General features: G+C 39.0%; 1 protein-coding gene across 7 annotated transcripts in view; it reads right to left on the reverse strand.

Moving 5' to 3' along the window:
• Positions 1 to 20,350, reverse strand: part of SATB1 (SATB homeobox 1) — a 91,806-nt gene that overhangs the window by 61,948 nt on the left and 9,508 nt on the right. For 3 of the 7 annotated variants that reach the window (XM_063154254.1, XM_063154247.1, XM_063154200.1), the window contains exons 1-5: positions 11,002 to 11,153; positions 7,915 to 8,150; positions 3,952 to 4,128; positions 3,025 to 3,151; positions 2,174 to 2,297 (exon numbers count right to left, since the gene is read on the reverse strand). In XM_063154254.1, coding sequence (XP_063010324.1) covers positions 2,174 to 2,297; positions 3,025 to 3,151; positions 3,952 to 4,128; positions 7,915 to 8,125 — 639 coding nt within the window. In that variant the 5' untranslated portion in view covers positions 8,126 to 8,150; positions 11,002 to 11,153. Of the gene's footprint in view, positions 1 to 2,173; positions 2,298 to 3,024; positions 3,152 to 3,951; positions 4,129 to 7,914; positions 8,151 to 10,839; positions 10,910 to 11,001; positions 11,154 to 11,613; positions 11,831 to 20,350 lie in introns of those variants that run through there. The other 4 variants (XM_063154228.1, XM_063154219.1, XM_063154238.1 and 1 more) reach the window with 4 other exon arrangements.

Consider the following 20,350-nt stretch of genomic DNA (forward strand, 5'->3'; position numbering starts at 1 on the left):
ATTACCTATACCCATGGAAGAACAGAACAGGAGAGAGCCCTTCTCTGCCCTCAGAAGGATTTCCTATGCTGGCACTTTGATGGATCCCCTAAATAAACGCTGTCTCCTGACCTCTGCCTTGCTCTTACTTCTCACCTCTGCTGCAGGAGCACGCCATGGCAGGGCAATTCAAAAACTTTAATACCTTGAATAAAACACTGGCACTCTTAAATCAGTGCCCTTTCCATAGGAATGACATACAAGGAGTTAGAGGTAAGGCAAAAACGGGAAGTATTCTGATCAATTTGCTCATGTCAAAAGGACACTGTCAGATCAATTCATCTTCCCTCAAGCTCCCAGAGGAAAACAGGAAGACTTAGACTGACTGATGGGCTCTTGATCAACTACTGTAAAAGTCTGTTTTTCCTAAAGTTAAGAATAAATAAATGCGCTTTATGCTTAATATGATTTGATTTTTAAAGAAAAAAGAAAAGCAGAAGCTATTTAAATTCTTGCAACCCAACTATGGCAGCACTGGTGAAGATAGAGAAGGCAACAGTAATAAGCACACTTTTAGCAACTGGAAGAAGCTCATGGCTTTAAGTATATTCTTTTACAAATAAAGAAATACAAACCAGTAAACAAACTGTCCCAAATCAGAGTTCTGTAGTGTGGAGTTTTAGTCATCTTAAGTATTAACTTGAAGAGCTGCTATTAAGAAAGATGGGGGTTTTTGTCCATTAAAGTTATTACATAAAAATTCAGTATAGTTTGAAAGAAATTTTTTTAGAAGAATGTAATTATTGATTTGTCTCCTGTACCAGGATAATTTCTATAGTAAAGTATTCCTTTTAAAAGCTTTTTCCTGCTTTATATATACATATATACAGAAACTCTTTTGTGAAACACAATGTTCAAATAGAAATGAGATATTCCACCTCAATAGAAATTATTTGCTTTCTATCAGAATCAAGTAAAAAGTAGCACTATTAGATTAAAATGGAGAAAAATCCCAAGTTATCTGCAGCCTCCATAAGCCAGCAGTGCAAAAGCTCGCATGCTTTTACAGTAGGTACATACAAGATAACTTCATAGACATATTACTGGAATGGCTTGCAACCAGTGAAGATAATTTTGATTATTTCCACTTCAAAACTTCCTATATTGGAGTCACATCACTGAAAACAATCTTACCGTAGGGGGAAAAAAAAGTGATGGGAAACAAGTCTGCTAATCTCTTCATGAAAACCAGACAGAGGAGGAGAGTAGTCTCCTGTAGATTAACTGAAGTCTTTCAGAGACAAAGACTCCAGTATTCTAAGCAAGAGAAATAAAATAGCCATAAAAATACCTTCACTTAATTTCTCTTTCTCCCTCCCTGCCACAACTAGCATAATTTATTTGTATACTGAATTTGTCTCCACGGTGCCACAATGAAATACATTTTAAAATTTAAAAGGTAAAAAAAATACCATGTTCCCACCACAGCATCATTGGACACCATACTGCATAGAAAAATGAGTTGTGCCTTTGCAGTAATTTGACAAGAGAAGAACAAAAAGAATGGAAAAAATAGAACAATACGACTAACGTTTGAAGAATGCATTGGTTCAATATTTAGCAACGCATAAATTGAGGTCTCATTTTTGTTTAGGTATATTTTGATTATAACTAATAAATGACTGATATTCCTTTGGTTCTTTGCAACAAAAACATATCACCCAAAGAGCTTTATTCTTTATTCCATTCTCATATAGCATGCCAAAGACTGTCTCAGTTTATGAATTAGCATTTAAAACTACTGTAGGTTATCTAACAAGCATTCAGATTCAATAGTACTTTTGACAGCAGTAAGTAAAGAGCCTTTTAACAACTTGAACACATGTTCTTGAAAAAAGTAGTTGCATCAAAGCAGTTCAAAGACTGCAGACAAAAACCAGTTAAAATCCAGTTTGCTGTGAGATGATTTTAGTGTGGTGTAAACAACCTTTCACGACTTCCCATGGGAAATGTTGTAAGACTATGTTCAAAATGAATCAGGCATATTTATAAAGATCATGAAGTGGTCAAATGCATTTGCATTTTTGGCAGATCCACTCCACGGGTACTACTTGCTACAGTCTGTAGAAATCTCAAATCTCACATCAGCCTTGCCTATAGTGCTTTATTATTTATTACATGTTATGCTAAGTACCTGCGAAAGGGGACATTCCTTGGCCAATGAACTCTGGTTCATATCCTTCAGTAAGTCCTTCAGAGCATTTCTTACTGTTGTGTGAGACCATTGTTCAGGAGGCAAGTCTTCTAGTTTAGGGCAACTATTTGAAACACAGATTAGAAAAGGGATTATTACAAGATTGCATCCTGCTGCAGAACATTCCTTTAAGACAGACAGATTTCATTTTGCGCATCAAGCAGATGCATCTGGAGATTGCTCTCGGTCTCCTGATTGTTCCGATTAGTTAATTACTTTATACAACACATCTGCTGTATTGATGCATGAATTATACATCAGCTGCATGTGGCGACTATTTTTTCATGTTACTTCTACCTTCCTGCTCTGATGCGCTTGGTAAAACAATTTAAGGTGTAATGCTTTCTCACGACTGATCATGAAAAGCATTAATATATTAACCATTTTTGCTTTTTTGTTGCCGTGAAATTTAAGAGCCTAGACAGCAACAATAAGTGAGAGCAAGTCATTCTTTTACAAAATGCACACAGATGGTACTGTTCATGATATGCAAAAATATTTTTCTCTTAAGTAAACTTTATGTAAAATGCCTTCTTGTAATGCATCATTTAATTGACTAAAATGCAATATAGTTTTAATGAGATATCCAAAGAAAATCTATGTATCAGAGCTATAAAAGTTTTCTGCAATAGTATACTGTAAGGCAAAGAAGAATTAGAGTAACTAAAAAGGAATTTAGGCAAGCCTTTGTACTTTGAGCACAAAGCACAGTGGGAATTAAATACAAGCAATATTAACAGTTAAGAGCAGACAAGTAACAGTTCACATCCCAGAACTGGTATATGACTTACCTGTGTAACTGGATTTTCAGTGTGACCACATGATACACGTCTTGCAGCATGTCTGCTACTGTAGCATCAGGGGCATCTGTCACATAGGAGAGTGGAACTGGATTCCACTTCCCAACCTGGATAAGCCCTGCAGGATTGTAATTTTTGGAGGGGAGGGGGAGTGGGCAAGAAGGGCAGGAAAAATTGAAAGAAAGAGATTTACCTAATTCCTAGAGGCAAAAGAAATATCTGATTTTAACAAGATCACTACCTTTGTTTCTAACCTCTTAAATCTGGCAAAACAAAAGAACAACCCCCTCTAAAAACCCCCCACCCACACACCACCAAGGATAGGCCTTATCTATATTATGAAATAATACAAATGCATTGCAGTAGAGATTTTTAAAATATGTATAGAAGTACATTTTCCTAAGCTCCCATGAATTCAGTAGGACATGATATAATAGTTAGCATTCCTCTCAACAAATTAGTAAGAATTTTGCAATGCAAGAATTGAGCACAAAAAAATTACTTTGCAGTCTATAAAACCATCAGGAACAAAATAAAAGAAACAGAGCTGGATATTCAGTCATAAATGCAAGTTGACTCTCAACAGTCCATCTGCTCAAATATGCTTTACACTTCCTTGTGGATCCTCAGTGGAGCAGATTATTAAGGTCAATAAGCATACTAATGATTCAGTTGAAGTCTTTTTTCTTCTTAAAAAAAAAAAAAAAAGAAAAAAAAGGAATTTACCTCCACATTCCCCATGAACAAAATGTGCACTAACTAAATAAAAACACATCAAGGAAAAAAAAATACAAACACAGAATCTGTAAGAAGTTTAAGAAGTAAAACCTGCATTGCATTCCTGAAAGAAATCCTGCCCCTCCCCCAAGACCCCACAAACAAACACAATTCATTGTACAATTTCATAATCTTATTTACCTTTTGCTTGGGCAGCAGAGCTGTGAGAATATCCAAGAGATAGCAATGCCATTTCAATCAGCTGGTTGAAAAGCATATCCTTCCTCACCAATACAAATTCTGCATGCTCCTCCTTAGAATCATACTCAATGGCATTTTCATAATGTTCCACTACACAGAAAACTGGAAGCATACTTCCTATTAAAAAAAATTAAATTTAACATATTAAACTTGAGTTATAGTAGAGTAGGTGGGTCTATACAGAGTTATGTAAATAAAACCTGTACGAACAGGCAGAGGAGGCATCAAGAATCATCACAAATATTTGATCAACATATTCCCCGAGTCCTTTCCCCTCACCCTCCCCAAAAAACAGAAAGTTCTACAAAACATATATCTCCCTGAAAGGCAGAAATGCAAAATTATCTCCCTTGATCAGATGCAGATTTAAAGAATTACCTTCTGTAGAAACAACAAGGTTGACTGAAGAGAAGTTGATTCTCTCTGTCCTGCCTGATTTGTTGTGAGTAGCAGGCAGCATGAGAACCTAAATACATACTGCAGATGTCTTCACTGTAAGCCATTTTAGTACCAGCCACATAATTTTGTTTGTTAACATTAAAACTTTCTTAGTCCTGCCAAAAATATTTAATTGGTTTCAACATCAACAACAAATCACCTTGTGTGTTATACATTCACTCTGAAAAGAGTACACAAGGAAACAAGGCAAAAGTTAACACTAATTCGTGCTTCATTCACTGAGTGCAATTGAGCACTACTTTCTCTTGCATCTTTAAGGAACAAATCATGACTTCAATGCCACTTTAAGAAGTGTACCTGCAGTTCAGGCTTATTTTTGTTTTTCTTCTTGTTGTCTCCCGCACTTTACATCCCACAACGCTATTTTGGCATGCCTGAAAGTTAATTACTAGTTTCCAGTTTTGTAGCATCATATGGCAAACCCTTCCATACACTGCACAGAATATTAAGCAAGTAACCTTTTTTCTTTCCTTTTGCCTTTTCCTTTTTTCTTTTTATTTATTTTATTTTATTTTCCTCCCTTTTGATGACAGAGAGAGAAGTAACAAACAACCCAAGCTGGTTTAAGGACAAAGTCTCTCCCAGCAATCTGATTCCTGGACTTTATGAAAATCCCTCCCAGCCTCCCAGATAGACATTGATGACACAATGACCTGTGGTTTTAAGCTCCAATTCTGTTCCACTGTCTCCAGCAGCACAGGTTAGGATCTCTTAATGACAGAAAGGAGAAGGGTTAAAAGGAGATGTACAGAACTGTCTTATGGCAGCCTGCCAGAGGGGTATCATCTTTAGCATAAATGATGACAAGGGTTATTTTAACAGGGCACCCAGGAACTCCAATTAGTCCTACAATGTTAATGCCTCTATAACCACTGCCCTCTAGACTTTCAGAAACCTCCTAACCCGCTAAGGTGCACCAGACATGGTGTAGTCTAAAAGGAAGCTTTACTCTTGACAATAGAGTAAGACCACATCTGCTGATTTGTGCTCTAACATATAGTAAGAAATCACGATAAAAAAGATACCTCTTAAGCACGTATATTTAAACTACATCTGTTCACCAGAGAGCCAATCTCTGGCAAACAAACCCCTTCAGGCTTGCAAGGAAAAGCTCACAAACTCACTCCAGTTTGCCCAATAGGCTCAGCATGAAAGACTGAAACACAAGAGCAAAAGCTTGCCAATATTTATGTAGTGCAGGAAGGAGATTTTTCTTTTCTTTTTAATTTTTTTTTTTTTTTTTTCTGTAATCTGAGTGAGACTGGCCAGGAAGGGAGAGAAGACCAAAGCAAAATCAGTACATGCAAAGTGATGTTTATTTCACTGGTTTTAAATAAGCTGTGGACACACACGATTCATCTGCAAAAAGGTGGTGGTTTGTTTTTTGGGCTTTTTCTCCCTTTTAGGCTCTCACAATTGATGTTTTACCTACTACCATCTGACTCAGAGTAAGGGCTCAAAATTCTTAAGTAGTTTCATCAGTAATTCCTGAAGATAAAATGTAAGCAAAGCTTCATTCTAACAAACAGTGCAGACACATCCTAAACCAGTTAAAGCATATTTATTTTTCCCCTTATCAGCTCCTACAAATTAAGCTATGATCAGACACAACACACAGGTACTTTGCTGCTTATCAGCACCTTTTTTTGCCGGGTACATGGTTTCTTCAGTTGCAGCATTTTGGGAAATGAGGTACTTTAAACAACACAGGAGAGCCTCCTGGCCAAATTTTGAGGCACAGCATAGATTAAAAGAGGTGGATCCCGGTAGTGTGACACAGGTATCATCTGACTACAAATCAAGCCACTAAATCTTTTAGCAAAACTGTCACTAGTGTCCTTCTGTTAATGTGAAAAATGTTATACAGGAGAGCACAATCTCAGCTGGCTGATCACTCCTGCTAGTACTTGGCAAGACCTCCAAGTGCAGCAACTTCATAACCTTCTAGTATTAAAGGGGAGAGCATTGGTCAGTGCTCCCTGCTAAAAATACAGCATGATTTAAACCTGAAGGCAGTGTTAGAGCTTTTGCTGAAGGTTTACGAGTCTGTGTAAACAGCACGTCTGCCATAAGGAGCACTGAAGTCTGTAGAATCCTTGTCTAAAACTGTCCTGGCATTAAAGTTTGCTGTGCAAATATCACATAATACCAGAGACAGCTGAAATCTCCTATTTAGGAATTTATGGAACTTATATGTTTGCAGGCGTCAGAAAGTCCTTTTTATACAGCTCCACTGCTTCACTGTACAATGTTAATGCACTCTGCTTGAAAAGCCGTAATAAATTATATTTTTAATGCTCTTACCCTGGCTTTCTTAAGATGCATACATTCTTGGCAAACAATCAATAAATAGGGTAATCATGAGCAGAGGCCAAAGAATTTGCTGAAGTGCTGTTTTTCCATTTTTAATAGATAAAGATCTAACAATACGGACTGCTGTGTCTGTTCATTTCAGGATCAATATATTCTTTGTTTTCGCCAAACCGAGGAAAAAATAAATGATTGTACGATAAATGTTATGCATCAGACACAATGAAATTCCTCTGCCTTCTAAACTTTGTGCGTTTAATAGTCATGGTTGCATTTTGCACTTTGCTTAGCAAATACAAGAAAAATCTGGATTATAAACATAACTGATTATACTAGGAAAAGTAGAGGCTGTTTCAAGATACATGCCAAATTACATGCAGCGTATTTCGATTTAAATTAGCAAGCCTGCAGGACATGGTCAAAAAGACTTACAAATTTTGATAAGTAAAATTTGCATATTATTGTCCATTAAAAGTATTTTCAATGCAAACAAAAGCCATCCATATACAAACATCAATGATTCTAAATGTGCCTTTTCCTTGTGTAAATGTCTAATTACAGCAAACCAGCCACTGAAAAATATGACACCCAAGTTGTTCATTGTTCAATAATGAATTGTACTTAAGAAAATAAACTGCGAAGATTGACATCACAAATGACTTTTCCAATGTGATACCTAAAGATTTACACTCTCTCCTTTAAACCAACTTGCAACTGCTATGGAAATACTGCTGCCCTTCCAATCATAGGACCATCATTAGGAGGAAAGGCAAAGAATTTTTTTGAGGGGTTCAGTATTTACTCTTACATATTTTTGCGTTTCTTAGCCCAGCGCTTACTCAAAGAATTAACGCACCAAATTACTTATATTTCAATGTAAGAATTTCCTTTAATTACAGTAGCTAGCCTTTACCTTAACAAAAATCAGACTCCACCCTGAAAAGCAAGATGCTCCACCCAAGAATGAACCTTACATTTCCCAAAAGTGATTTATATCAGAATTGGGAATATATAGTGTTTTAGAATGGAGATTTTAATCCTGAAATATAAATGAAGTCAAGTCTGCAAAAGTATGTTTCCCCCCCAAATATTAAAAATCATATTTCTCTAATGCAGAATTATCAAAAGCGTTACCTTTTCTAATATTAGTTTTCATCAGGTGTCCAGAGTGTTTTAAAGGCACTCCTTGCATTTTAGTTCCTGTACTTCCAAGTCTTCCTCTTCCTAATGGGCTCCCATTCTGTTCCAAGCGCGCAATTTTGGCTGGTGGACCCTTCGGATCGCTTACATTGTTAGACATTTCTGAATGTTCTTTCCCCTGAGTTGCCTCGTTCAAATGATCCATACTCAGTCCCGCCTCTAAAGATCACCTGCCATGATTAAAAAAAAAATATATATGTTGTACACGTGTGCGCATATGTATACGTACACAGCCTGCACATGTACAGAGACAGATATATATGTATCACAAGCTCATAAAGAAGAATACATAACTGTTTTAACTAGAAATAAATGCCTTTTTTAAAAGAAACAAACTTATTCTTCAAAAATTACCTCATACCCCAGTTTACAGAGAGATTGTGTCATAATCTAGTGGAATGGTTTTTTAAAAGCCAACCAGAGTACTTCTTAAAAAAAAATTTAAAAAATCTTTGGAGATATTCTACTAAAACTGAGAGAGTCTAAAACCCATATAAGTGATGATGATTGTCAAGGTGTGTGCTCCAAGACAGGTATTGTTACAAATCTCACAGAAAGGTTTGTTATTATTCGCGGATGTTTTTGTTGTGGAGGGAGAGAGAAAGATTCTAATGAAAAAATTCTTGATCTATTTGATTATAAAATGGACAAGCCAAAATAGAGAGATTGTTAAAACTTAAGTTGAAGAAGCAACAGATTTATTAGAGATGTAGACTATTGTCCATTTACAATTCCTCTCCCCCTTAAAAATAGAAGTTAGAATTTGACATTTAACTTCAGAAAGCAGTGGCGGGAGAGGATTGCTTTTGAGTTTCCTAACCAATATTATACAGAGTTTATCAACTTTTGCAAGGTTCAATACATGCAATTTCTCAGATATTAAGCTTCAAGTGTTAAACAAAGTAGTTTATTCAATTAAGATAAATAACTGAGTAACTTCTCATCAAACATAAAGCTGTGGAAAAATCGTCCACAATTTCTACAGTAGTTTTGATGCCCTCAAATATAAAAAAACCCCAAAACCTGAGTGATGCTGATACAGCTATTTGAAACCAAAAGAACAGAATTTCAATAGCAAATTAAGAAAAGGTATATATTACCATGCTTGTACTTCCCTTTTTTTAAACTTTTGAAACCTCTGTCCATGAATAACAATTACAGTGAAATCACTAAAAATCTCCCAAGCCTACAACATAACAGAGTAAGTTTTAAGGATTTTTGCCACTCATCAGTACCTGTTTTTCAACTATATTAAAAAAGCTTGCTGAGGGCAAAGGCATCTTTCTGGTTATGATTTCACTAATCAATACTGTTGTGATTGTTAGGTATTTTATCTACCTTTCCCCGACAGGGAAAGGTATAACTATACAGACAATTATGTTATAAATATATATATATATAAATAATATAATCACTAAGGACAGGTCAACAGACATTAATCTTTGAACCAGTATTTACATTAGCAAGCACAAATAGTAATCCTGGGGAAGTCACATTTAGAAAGACTGGTGTGAATCGGATAATTGCTACTTTTCTTTCAGTTGCCTAATAATTCAATACATTTTCTGCACATTTCATAGCCAAGTTATTAGAGCCTAAATATATTGGAATCTTTATATATATGCAGTTCTATGTCACTAGTATACATGCCAGTGATAATTTTGCAGACTATTTTTTTCTTGTTTGAACATCACGCTGTTTTTCCCGATACGGTGAAGAAAAAAGCAATGTATTAACTCGAACCTTTACAAGCAACGTCAAGAATGCAACCAAATAGATGAAGTTCAGACAATCATTTTTCCTTATGCTGTTAGGTGACAAGCTAAGGTTCTCTATTCATCTTTATCCCATCTGTTTTAGGTCATGCGTCTCATTAACAGTAAACATGCCTATTTTAGCCACTTTTCAAAAAGAATTTTTTAAACTGTGCTAAGTGTAACCTAAGCAAAGAATTACAGACTCAAACTGTTAACATCTTCCGATGTTTCTAACAGCACTAACAGACCATAGGGCTGCTATTCTGAGACTGGTCTATCTCAAGAAAAAGAGGATTAACAAAAAAAAAAAAAAAAAAAAAAGAAAAAAAAGAAAAAAAAGGGGTGTTGGGGGGGGGGGAAGAGTAAAAGAAAACGCACACAAAAAAGCTTCGAACAAGAAATTCCTCATCACTTTTGGCAACTTCAGAAGTACTCTAAGGCACGAAGGCTCTTTGCTACAAAAAGTATCTAGTCATCATGAGTCAGAATCGCACTACATCATGTACAGTGAATAAAAGTGATAGATCGCCACTTAGTTAATACACTGACTGCAACCAAAACACCAAATGGGTCATTTTCGCTTGGCCTGAGAATACCCACCCATCGGCATCCTTTCACCGCTTAGTCATCTTGTAAAAAGCTTTATGTTACAAAGCAAAATTACATGCACATAAAACACCTAATTTACTCATTTAAACTCCATGCCCAAGGCTAAAGTTCACTGAAACCTCAGTTTGGAATAGTGATGAGCAACAACCAGCATGGCCTGCCCAGGGAGAGGGTGGCAGGAAAGACCTATCATCTCCGCCGGTTCCAGGCCAGGAGTTTCCCCGGGTTTCGCATTTAGGCATCTTTCACAACTACAAGTTTTCATCACAGATCAGTGAGAGAAGAGCACAATTTCAAGGCACAGTTTCCCGGAGCCAGCGTACACGTACAGGCACACCGCGCAATTTCTGAATGAGAGTCGGTGCCGTATCTCCTTTTGTCGCGATGTAACGCTGCCGGTATTATGTTATTTCTTTCTCTCCTCCTGAATCAGCCCCCTCCCCATGCCTTTCCCCTCCTCTTCCCTCCCTCCCCCATAAAAACCCATAATCACATTTGAGAGAGGCTCCGCACTTATCCGTTCCATATGGCTCTCACAATCCAGGCCAAGCTTTCCCTGTGACCTTTTAAAGAGACAAAGAAGCAAAGTACTTATCTAGAAACAGAAACACTGCAGTTTTCTGAGTGAAATTAGCAAAACCGACCCGAAACTCACCACTTCAAAACTTGACAGCATATAAATAACAAAAACAAAGGAGGTTTCCTTTGCAGCCCGAGCTCTTGAAGAGGAAGAAGTTCAAGACTGATGTTTTTAGGTCCCCCCCTTTCTGAAAGGGGGGGGGGGGGGGGCAGCAGACCTGAGGACTACTTCCCTAATATTCTCTTTTTTTTTTCTTTTTTTTCTTGTTGCTATTTTCCTCTAGGCGGGGAGGGGCAAAAACAGATAGCGAGAAACAGAGTAGCCATGAGCAAAAACGGCAATGGACAAAAAAAAAAAAAAATAGAGATTAAATATCTTTTGAGAGAGCCAGTTTTCGAGGTTTAGCAACGGAAGACAGAGCTGCAGATCAAATTGATCAGACAAGTGTAACGCTCAAAATGAGGAATTAATAATAATAATAATAATAATAATTTAAAAATAAGTAGCAGGTTTAAATTAAGGTGGAGGGTGATTTAAGTCTAGCTATCCTTTCAAAAATAAAACCAATGCATAAAGGATCAAGTGAGAAAGGGGGTTATTAAAAAAAAAAAAAAGCAAAGAAAAAAAAAAGGCAGCTTTTCTATCCAGTGTGAAGAGCAGAAAGTCTACTTCTAGGTTGTCACTTACACTATTATTCTCCAATAGGCACCCAGAGGAGCAGCACACACAGAAGGAGCCCGCTCCCCTCCCCCTCCGCAAAAATATACACCGTAACAGCCCCCAAACTTTCTGCGGAAACCTCAGCCCCAGAGATCGCTACTGGAGATAAAAAGAGAAAAAAAAAAAAGTGGAGAGAAAATTGCAGGAAAAGGCACTAAAATGCCACTTTTAATCTCGCCTCTGCGGTCCGGGGAGGGGAAAAAAAAAAAAAAAAAAAAAAAAAAAAAAGGAAGAAAAAAAAGGCAGAGAGGACCTGTCTCCTCTCATTTACCGGGGGTTGTTGTGCGAGTGACGGGGGGAGAGAGGGAGCGAGAGAGGAGGGGAGAGAGAAAAAGAACAGAGGGGAGGAAGGAAACACACAACAAGGCACACCACCACCACTACAAAAAAGTGACGAGGTTTCACTCCCTCCGAGTCCAACACCGGGAGAAATTATAATTAAAAAAAACCCCCGATCCTATTAGGAAAAAAAAATTTAAAAAAAAAGGAAAAAAAGAAAACCAACAACAAAAAACTGGTTCTGCTTCTGCAAAGAAAAAAAAAAGAAAATCTGGGAACTCCGTGAAGAGTTACTCGCAAGAAGGGGTAAAAAATATAAAATAGAAAGGTTGCAAAAAGCCAACAACAACAAAAACCAAGCCAGCAAAAAAAAACCCAGTAACAATTGAAAAAGAATAATAATGGTAGGCTTTGTATTTTGTCTTTTTTCTTTTTTTTTTTTTTAATTCTCGTTTCCCCTGGCTGGCTGGGTATGGTTGTTATTTAGGCCGGTTTGGTGGTTGTTGCTGGATGTTACATGGATATGTGTGTGTGTATGTGTGTGTGTCCCCGGACGGAGCTGCCTCGCTCTGCTCTGCTCCCCCCCCCTCCTCTCTCTCTCCCTCTCTGTTTCTGTCCCCATTAAATTATTAGTTGACTCATCACTACTCCTCCTCCTCCTGCTGCTGCCGCCGCCGTCCCCTGCTCACAGCCTCCTCTCCTCCTCTCCGCTACCGCTCGCTGCTGCTGCTGCCGCTGCTTCTTCTTCCTCCTCCTCATTTTAATACAAAATAACACCGAGGCCACCGGCTTTTTTTTTTTTTTTTTTTTTTTTTTTTTTTTTTTTTTTTTTCCTCCACAGCCGGAGACGGGAGGAGGACGCAGCCTCCCTGCTGCTGCCCGGAGCCCTTCCCCAGCGGCCCCGGATCATCCGACGCGTCCTGGGAGAGAGAGAGAAAGTGGCAGAGGAGGAGGAGGATGAGGAGGAGGTGGTGGTGAAGGAGAGAGGCGTGGGGGAGGGGAGGCCGGGGAAGGGGGAGGGGGTCGGCAGAAGTGCGGTGGCAGAGGGGGACCGCAGCGAGGAGCGGGGAGGGGGCGCCGGGCCAGGCCGGGCCGGGCCGTGCCGGGGGGGCGGCCGCCGGCGGCGGTAGGTGAGCGGGGGGGCCGGGGGAAGAGGGCGTGCGGCTTCCGGGCGCGCACGAATTTGCAGCTCGCTGGGTGCGGGTGAGGCGGCCCTGCCTGCGCCGCGCACAATGCCCGCTCCGCGCCGCCCCGCTCCGCGCCACAGCGCGCCCCCCCGGCAGATGGGGCCTGCGGCGGAGGGGGCGAGCCGGGGGGACGGGCATGGGGGCACAGCAGTAGCACCCGCAGCAGCAGCAGGAGGAGGAGGAGGAGGAAGAGGGGCGGGGGTGAAGGCTGAACAATATCCTGCCGGCGCTGCCGGGTGCGCCGCGCTGTCGCAGCCTCCGCCCCTCGGCGCGGAGCCTGCGCGGGCCGCACCGGGCAGGTGCACAGCGGCGGCGGCGGCCCCCCAGGGCCGGCAGGTGGGGACGCGCCGCGGGGGCCGCCTCGGGGGGCCAGCGGCCCATGTGGGGGAAAGAAGTTTCTCCTTCCCTCCCCTCGCCTTCGATACCGACGGGGGTGAAAGAACAGCACCAGCCGCGGTTCTGAAAGGCGGCCGAGGCTGAGTTAAACCGGGCTCGTTCCGCGGAGCGCATCGTCCACCGCGGCTCTGGTGGCTCCGCTGGGCGCCGCGGCCAGCCAGAGCGAGCTGCAGCACACCGTGCGTGAGAGCGATACACCGCTCCGGGCTCGGGACGGCCACATGCCACATCCCCACGCCACAGAATTGCCTCTGTGTCGAGTGCGCAGCGCGGGACCGAAAGTAACCCCCTGAAAGGTGAAAGCTAAAAGGTGGTAAAGTATTGACAAAATACGTAACTGCGAGACAGACAGGGCTTGTTCCCATCATGCACTTGGAAGAAAGTAACCCAACTAGACAAACTTGAAAGCAACAAGTTTGTACAAGCTGCGAGATAAGGGAAAAATTAAACTTCTTTATTGATAAAATGCATAGTGTTTGAATAGACTATGTCTAAAGGGAAAGTTGCATCATCGACCAAAGAAAACATGAATTACTGCATAGACAGGTATATAACCAAAATGTTTAGGGCAGTAACTTTAAAACAACCGACAACAAAGCAACAACAAAACACAAACATGAGGCAGCAGCAAAAGTAGGTGAGTGAGAAGGCTAATACCAGTCCTGTAATACACAAAATAGTATGGCCTCTGAACACAGAAAAGGAAAATCATTAATTCTATAAAGAGAAAATTTTGCACTATGCATATACTACTTATTATTAAAAAAGAGGAATGCGTCAAGACAAGGTAAAGAATCACATTGATGTTTACTAAAATAAGCACAAACAGCATATAGGACATGCAGAAAAAAGAAAATGGTAATAGGACGAAATGCATGAAATATTTATCATATTCTGCAGTGCATAAAATAGATTATAATCTCAGAAGCAAAGAAATGCAAGGCTGGAAAATGAATACACTGTTACATAATACTATTATTCAAAGCAGAATAAGTGGAGGTGGCATATGTATGAAACATGAAAAGTTGTACCTATGCTGTATGTCTTGAAAAGGCTTACTAAGATCATTACCGAGACTGCTGAAAAGGAAAAATAAAAACCAAAACCCAAAACCAAAGAAACATGTTTCACAAAGAAAAACAAGGGAAAACGTAGATGACATCTTCCATAACATATGATCAAGGGGTAACCATCTAGTGGGTTGTTTGTTTAGAAACCAATCTTTTTTTCAACAAGATAGAGTATCAATCAGTCCCTCTTAAAAAAAAATACATATATATATATATATATGTATTTCCCAATACATTTGAATATTTGGAGGAAAACTGTATTAACTAGTTTAATTCAAACTTTGTGGGCACAATGGAAAATATAAATGTACTATTTTTTCAACCTTTTCAGAAAAGCCTGATAAGGTAAACTTAAACTTCAGCAGTAAGCAGGACTGGCCACTAAAGAAGAAAATCATGAAGATTGTGAGAGTTTCAGCTGGCAGTATGCTGCCTGCAGCATGATGGAGGAAAAGGACACTGAAGGTAATTTAGGAGATGCACAGCTGATTAGAATAGAGCAAATATGATCTGGAACAAGATTTGGGACTAAAATACCACCTTATAAAAATGATTACCAGATATGACAATAACAAAACCAAATAACAACAACAAAAGATTACAATCTTCTAAAATAACTTTTGCTTTGGTGTTCACAAATCATTCTGTTCCTGGTTAAAAAAAAAAAGACAAACCAAAACAACACAATGTTTGGATTAAAACAAAGTGATTAATCTAAAAAGCAGAGATGGTGAATTAAAGGAGCAGGGAGATAACAATCTGATAATACAGGAGCACAGAAGGCCTAATAATGATATTATTACGCACATAACCAAACACTGACAAACAAATATTCTGTTAATTATATAATTGTGCATATGCTTCCTATGCTTGAGATAAATGATTATGGAAAAGACCTCTCTTCTTGAAATTGCATATATGCACTAAACCTTATAAACTCTCTACCACATGGATTAATCTAATTCCCATACACCACTTATGCCTGGTAAAGTATTTACTACAGACTTGGAAAGCTGAGCGTGAAACCCTTGCTTTGACTAGAAAGCACGAATTACTGAAGGCTGCTACGTCTTGACAGACAACAATCAGATATCTCTTATCAATACCGAACTACTTGGAAATAATTCAAGATACAGATATCTGATTTTCATTTGACCTATTCCAATTTGCACTTCACTGTGTCAACTTTGATATTAACATGTTCAGCTAGAATAAAGATATTTATAATAAAAACATATATAAAGAACAGAAGATGAATAGATATTGTCATGGATACATATGCAGGCAATCATTTAAACACGCGGCAATAGTAACATCACATTTTTCATAGCTTCTAGTCAACATACAGCAGGCAAATATATGCTTAATAAAGGTTATTAATCCTTAATAAAGTTGTTGCACTGTTTTTATTATATATAAATGAATTTTGCCCAAGCATATTTTGAAATAAGACAAATATTTAAAAAGTTGGGCTGCGTATTTTCAACCCCATGGTGAATTAACTCTCGAGCAGCAGTCTCGGTAGCTGCAAAGCAAAACAAATTCTCCAGTGTGGCATGCTGCCTCAGTGCCTCCTAAGGTCTCTGTTCCAATATTTTCTTGTTCAAAATAAATTAGGAAATATGGGCCCAAATCTTGAGGCTTGGCTGTTGTGCAATGCAAACAGAAATGACCTGGCAGCAGAGCAAAACTAGCATGGCTGTGTATTCTCTTTTATCAGATTTCTTTGGGGAGATCAGGCTGATTGGCTTTTACACATATGTACTTCTGACAATGCTGCAGCCCTTTGGGCAACCTGTAAGCACCATCCCATGCTGGAGGTGCTGCAGAGCCATGCAGCAGCGGCGTGAGAGCAGGACAATTCTCTTCAGTGGGAATTTGAATGCATTTCCCCCACTGCAAGGTGTGACGGGCACACATCTATGGGTAGTGGTACTGCTGGACAGCAGGGCAATGTCAGTACCATTCCGTGGCTTTCCGAATGTAAACATCTGTGGCCAGAAGGTGGGTGACGCCCCAGAGGCTTGTGCCTACTTGCCCCGTGGGTTAAACAGAGCTGTGGCTGAGGGGGAAGGATGCACCCCACAGGCCTTTCCCACGTCTACCTGTGCAAACCTCAGCACATCACTGCTGCTGTGCCAACGCGGTCCCATAGCCCTACAAGATTTGCACCTCGGACTAAAGTTGCTTTTCGGTCTCCTCAGACCCACTTCCCCTTCGCTTTGCCCTGAACAACAATAGGTGCCTGACACCGCTCAAAAGCTTCAACCAACTTGGCTGCGGCAATCTCAATTTACATACGACCCAAGAATCCAATGCACACCAATGTGAATCACAGCATTCTGCGACATCCCCCACGCTGAACTCAAAAGTTACATACCAACCTAGATTTTTTTGACTGCAACCTGCCCCAGCCTGGATAGGATGCCTGTCAAAAAGCAAAAGTGCTATGAAATGAAATTCATAGCACTGAAAGGCATCGCACACAAGCTGTCGTCCCCTCTCACATTTTGCATGAGCAATTTCTGCTCGTTTGTGTTCTCTCACACACCATGTCCTGAAACAGTTACGTAAAATGAATATTTAACTTACGATAGTCAGCTGTATTGAACTGCACTTAATTGGTTATTAAGTGAAGTAAATTATCCTTACCATATTTGTCAGAGGTGAAAAACCTACATATATGGCTACATGTAGTGCATTCATTAGTTTACAGACCCCAAGGCTCCTGGGAAGTATCAGATATCTACACAGTGTCCCATGGTGCAGCATTTTTTAGCTGGATGTCTCAGCTAGCTTGCAGATATGTAAAATCATATACAAACAGACATCTCCCTATTGATTGCCTCTGTGACGAGGCTCGTTTACTCCTGCAAATATTATCAGCAATGTACTTCAATCACGGAATCTTTTTTTAAAATGGAGTTGAATAAGAATATGCAAAATGTGATTATGGATAAAACAAGTTACTTTTAGTCAAACTACTGCACCATTTTGTGCAAGTCATTTCGTAGCTGTATGTCTATTTTGACTAAGATGCTTGTGCTACTGAAGTAAATACATACTTCTGCAGATGTGGCCCCAACAGTTATTTCAGTTCACCCCTTGGTGAGTCACAGAGAGGCAAAATGCTGGAAGAAAATTATGGAGTAAAATCCAACTAATCTGTTTGGCATGATGTAGAGAAGGGTGAACAAGAGCGCTAATGAGAATAGTGAGTCTTTCACCCCTGGTTGCCACAAGAAATCTTAGCTGCTTAAAATTGTAATAAGAGAGGTGCCCACTTTCCCATAAAAGATCAGAGCAATCAATATTAGTGGTTAATCACATAAATCTTACTCTGTAAGTTCACAATCTCTTGCCTGCTATGTGGACAAACTGAGTTCACTTTTTGCTATCAACAGTAGGACATAAACTCCCACAAACACTACCTATATGTCGTTTAATATAAGCCAGTATGTCGTTTAATATAAGCCAGTATGTTTCATGACTGTGGACTTTAGAACCACTTCAAATAAAAAGCTTCAACTTTTAAAAAAGCATTTTGAAGACCATATTCTCTTCTATCCTTAACACGAGACTAGGACCTTGATGAGTCATGCTTGTAATTTCCATGTGGCAACTACAGCCAACTACTTCCACAAAAAAGAACAAATTAAAAAATGCAATAAAGCTTTATATAATAATATTTTATGCAATTAGGCAGCTTGAAGAAAGGAAGAAAGTTGGCATCTTAGGATCAGTCAAGTTTCCCATGTCATAAATGTATCTTCAGCAGGTCACTAATTTCACAGCTTTGTACCCAGAGGTATAATTTTTAGGCCTTTCATGTGAAAATGCTTAATGTAGGACACTGAGAGATGAAAAAAGAGTGGTTCCTGCTCCCTCATCATCACAGCACTAGATAACTCCTAGGCATGAGATGGGCATATAATTGTTACCTAAAAGAGTCAGTTGATAAGTGGTTATTTTAGGGATGTGTCTGAAGAGAAGCTCTATTAATTTAAGAGTATATAAATCATGATCCCTGGACACAGAAAGCCACAGTTCCTGTTATTTTTACTTGTTAAAAGGAAAGTTACAGCAAGTTATCTCCTAAGTGTTTTTCAATGTTGTTTGCAATTTTTTGACTGGTTCTGCTTTTTTTTTTCCATTTTGTGACTCATTTTCCCTCACTTCCAACCACTGTGCTTCTGTCCCAGTTAGTATGCTTTTACAAATACAGAAATTTGATCCAACAATTCTATGCAGGGATGAATTTCACACAGCCCAAGCAAAGCTGTGCATTATGGTAGAAAACATCTGAACTGTTGCACTTAGCCCTACAGAGGATGATTCAAATATTATCATGTAGACCTAGATGTTCGTGCTGTAGAGTTCAAACTACGGTGAGTTCTTACATAGGAATTCTTCACCAACAGAAGAATCATCTCTGTCACTGACCTGGTGATACAACTAAAAATCTAGTGACACAAACTGAAAACATGGACGAGTTTAAGTCGAAGGAAATGGTTAGAACTGATTGATGAATTGAACTATGTCAAACTTTCATTATGAAACACAAAACCACATGAAATGTCCTGTTTCCAGTTTCATTAACTCAGAACTCTGCACATGTTCTGCTGCACTTTTTCTATGGTTCAAAACCTTGTAAGTAAAACTGTGCATCTAATTATGGCCAAACTTGTCAGGAGTCAATATTCACTGTACATGAAATACATGCAAAATGTGTGGTTTTCGTGTAAAACAAAATGAAAGTTGGTGGTTTTGGCCAAATTAGCATTTTCTTCTAGGGCTCCTTCCAATCTCAAACTCCGATGATTCCACAGTAACAAAGATGAAATGAATGAGTTTTTTAGTTCTTTTCAGGAGCAATTAGCTGTTAATATTCACTGCTCTTTTAAGGAACAAGATACCTGTTAATATTTCCAGGTGCTAACTAAAAAAGGTTTAGCATATGTAGTGTCACTAAGATAAAGGTCACTTATACATGTGTCAGAGTATGCTTAGTTTAATGCAAACAACATAAAGCAAAACCAAATAACTTCAAAATGTTAAACATACTTGTTCTGATTTAGAAAAAAAACAACAAAAACACAAAAAAACCCCAAAACCAAACACACGCACACAAAGAGAGAAATTAACAAACATATATTTAAGTATTTGATGTATATATTTTCTTAAAGCAACTATGTTTCAAGATTTCCTGCTAAGTGGCTACAATGGAAACAAACTGAGATGGAGAGCAGCAGCTGGAAACTCACTAGAATACAGTATTTTTAGGGCAAAATTTGGTTAATATTTATGATAGTAATTTATACTCATGAAAACACATGAAGGAAATGCCATTAACAGGTGTGTAAAAAGTTAGTTCTTGTGTTAAATACAAAAAAATCTGAGGAAAGATGTCTTCTCTGTAATTTGCTTCTGGCAGGTTATACTACAAACTCCTTCCTGTATTAGATTTTTCCTTCACAAATCTTGATAAAATGAGAAGTTTTGGAATATTCTGCTCATGAAAGATGCAGTACATTCTCTCAATTAATTTTTCCTTTATGGATATACAGATGGAAAACCTCTCTGCACCACATCTTCAAATGTGCCACTTCCAAAGTGGGTGGGGCCAGGTGAAGAAATGCTCCAAATTATTACAGTTGTAGAAAAAGAACATCCAAATCAACTTACCCCCATATTTTTCAAACACCTTCAAATACAAGAATCGCTCAATATGCTGCCACGAATGAACTACATAGAAACACATCTCACATCTAA

The sequence above is a fragment of the Melospiza melodia genome, chromosome 1, assembly GCF_035770615.1.
Source record: "Melospiza melodia melodia isolate bMelMel2 chromosome 1, bMelMel2.pri, whole genome shotgun sequence".
Taxonomy (NCBI): domain Eukaryota; kingdom Metazoa; phylum Chordata; class Aves; order Passeriformes; family Passerellidae; genus Melospiza; species Melospiza melodia.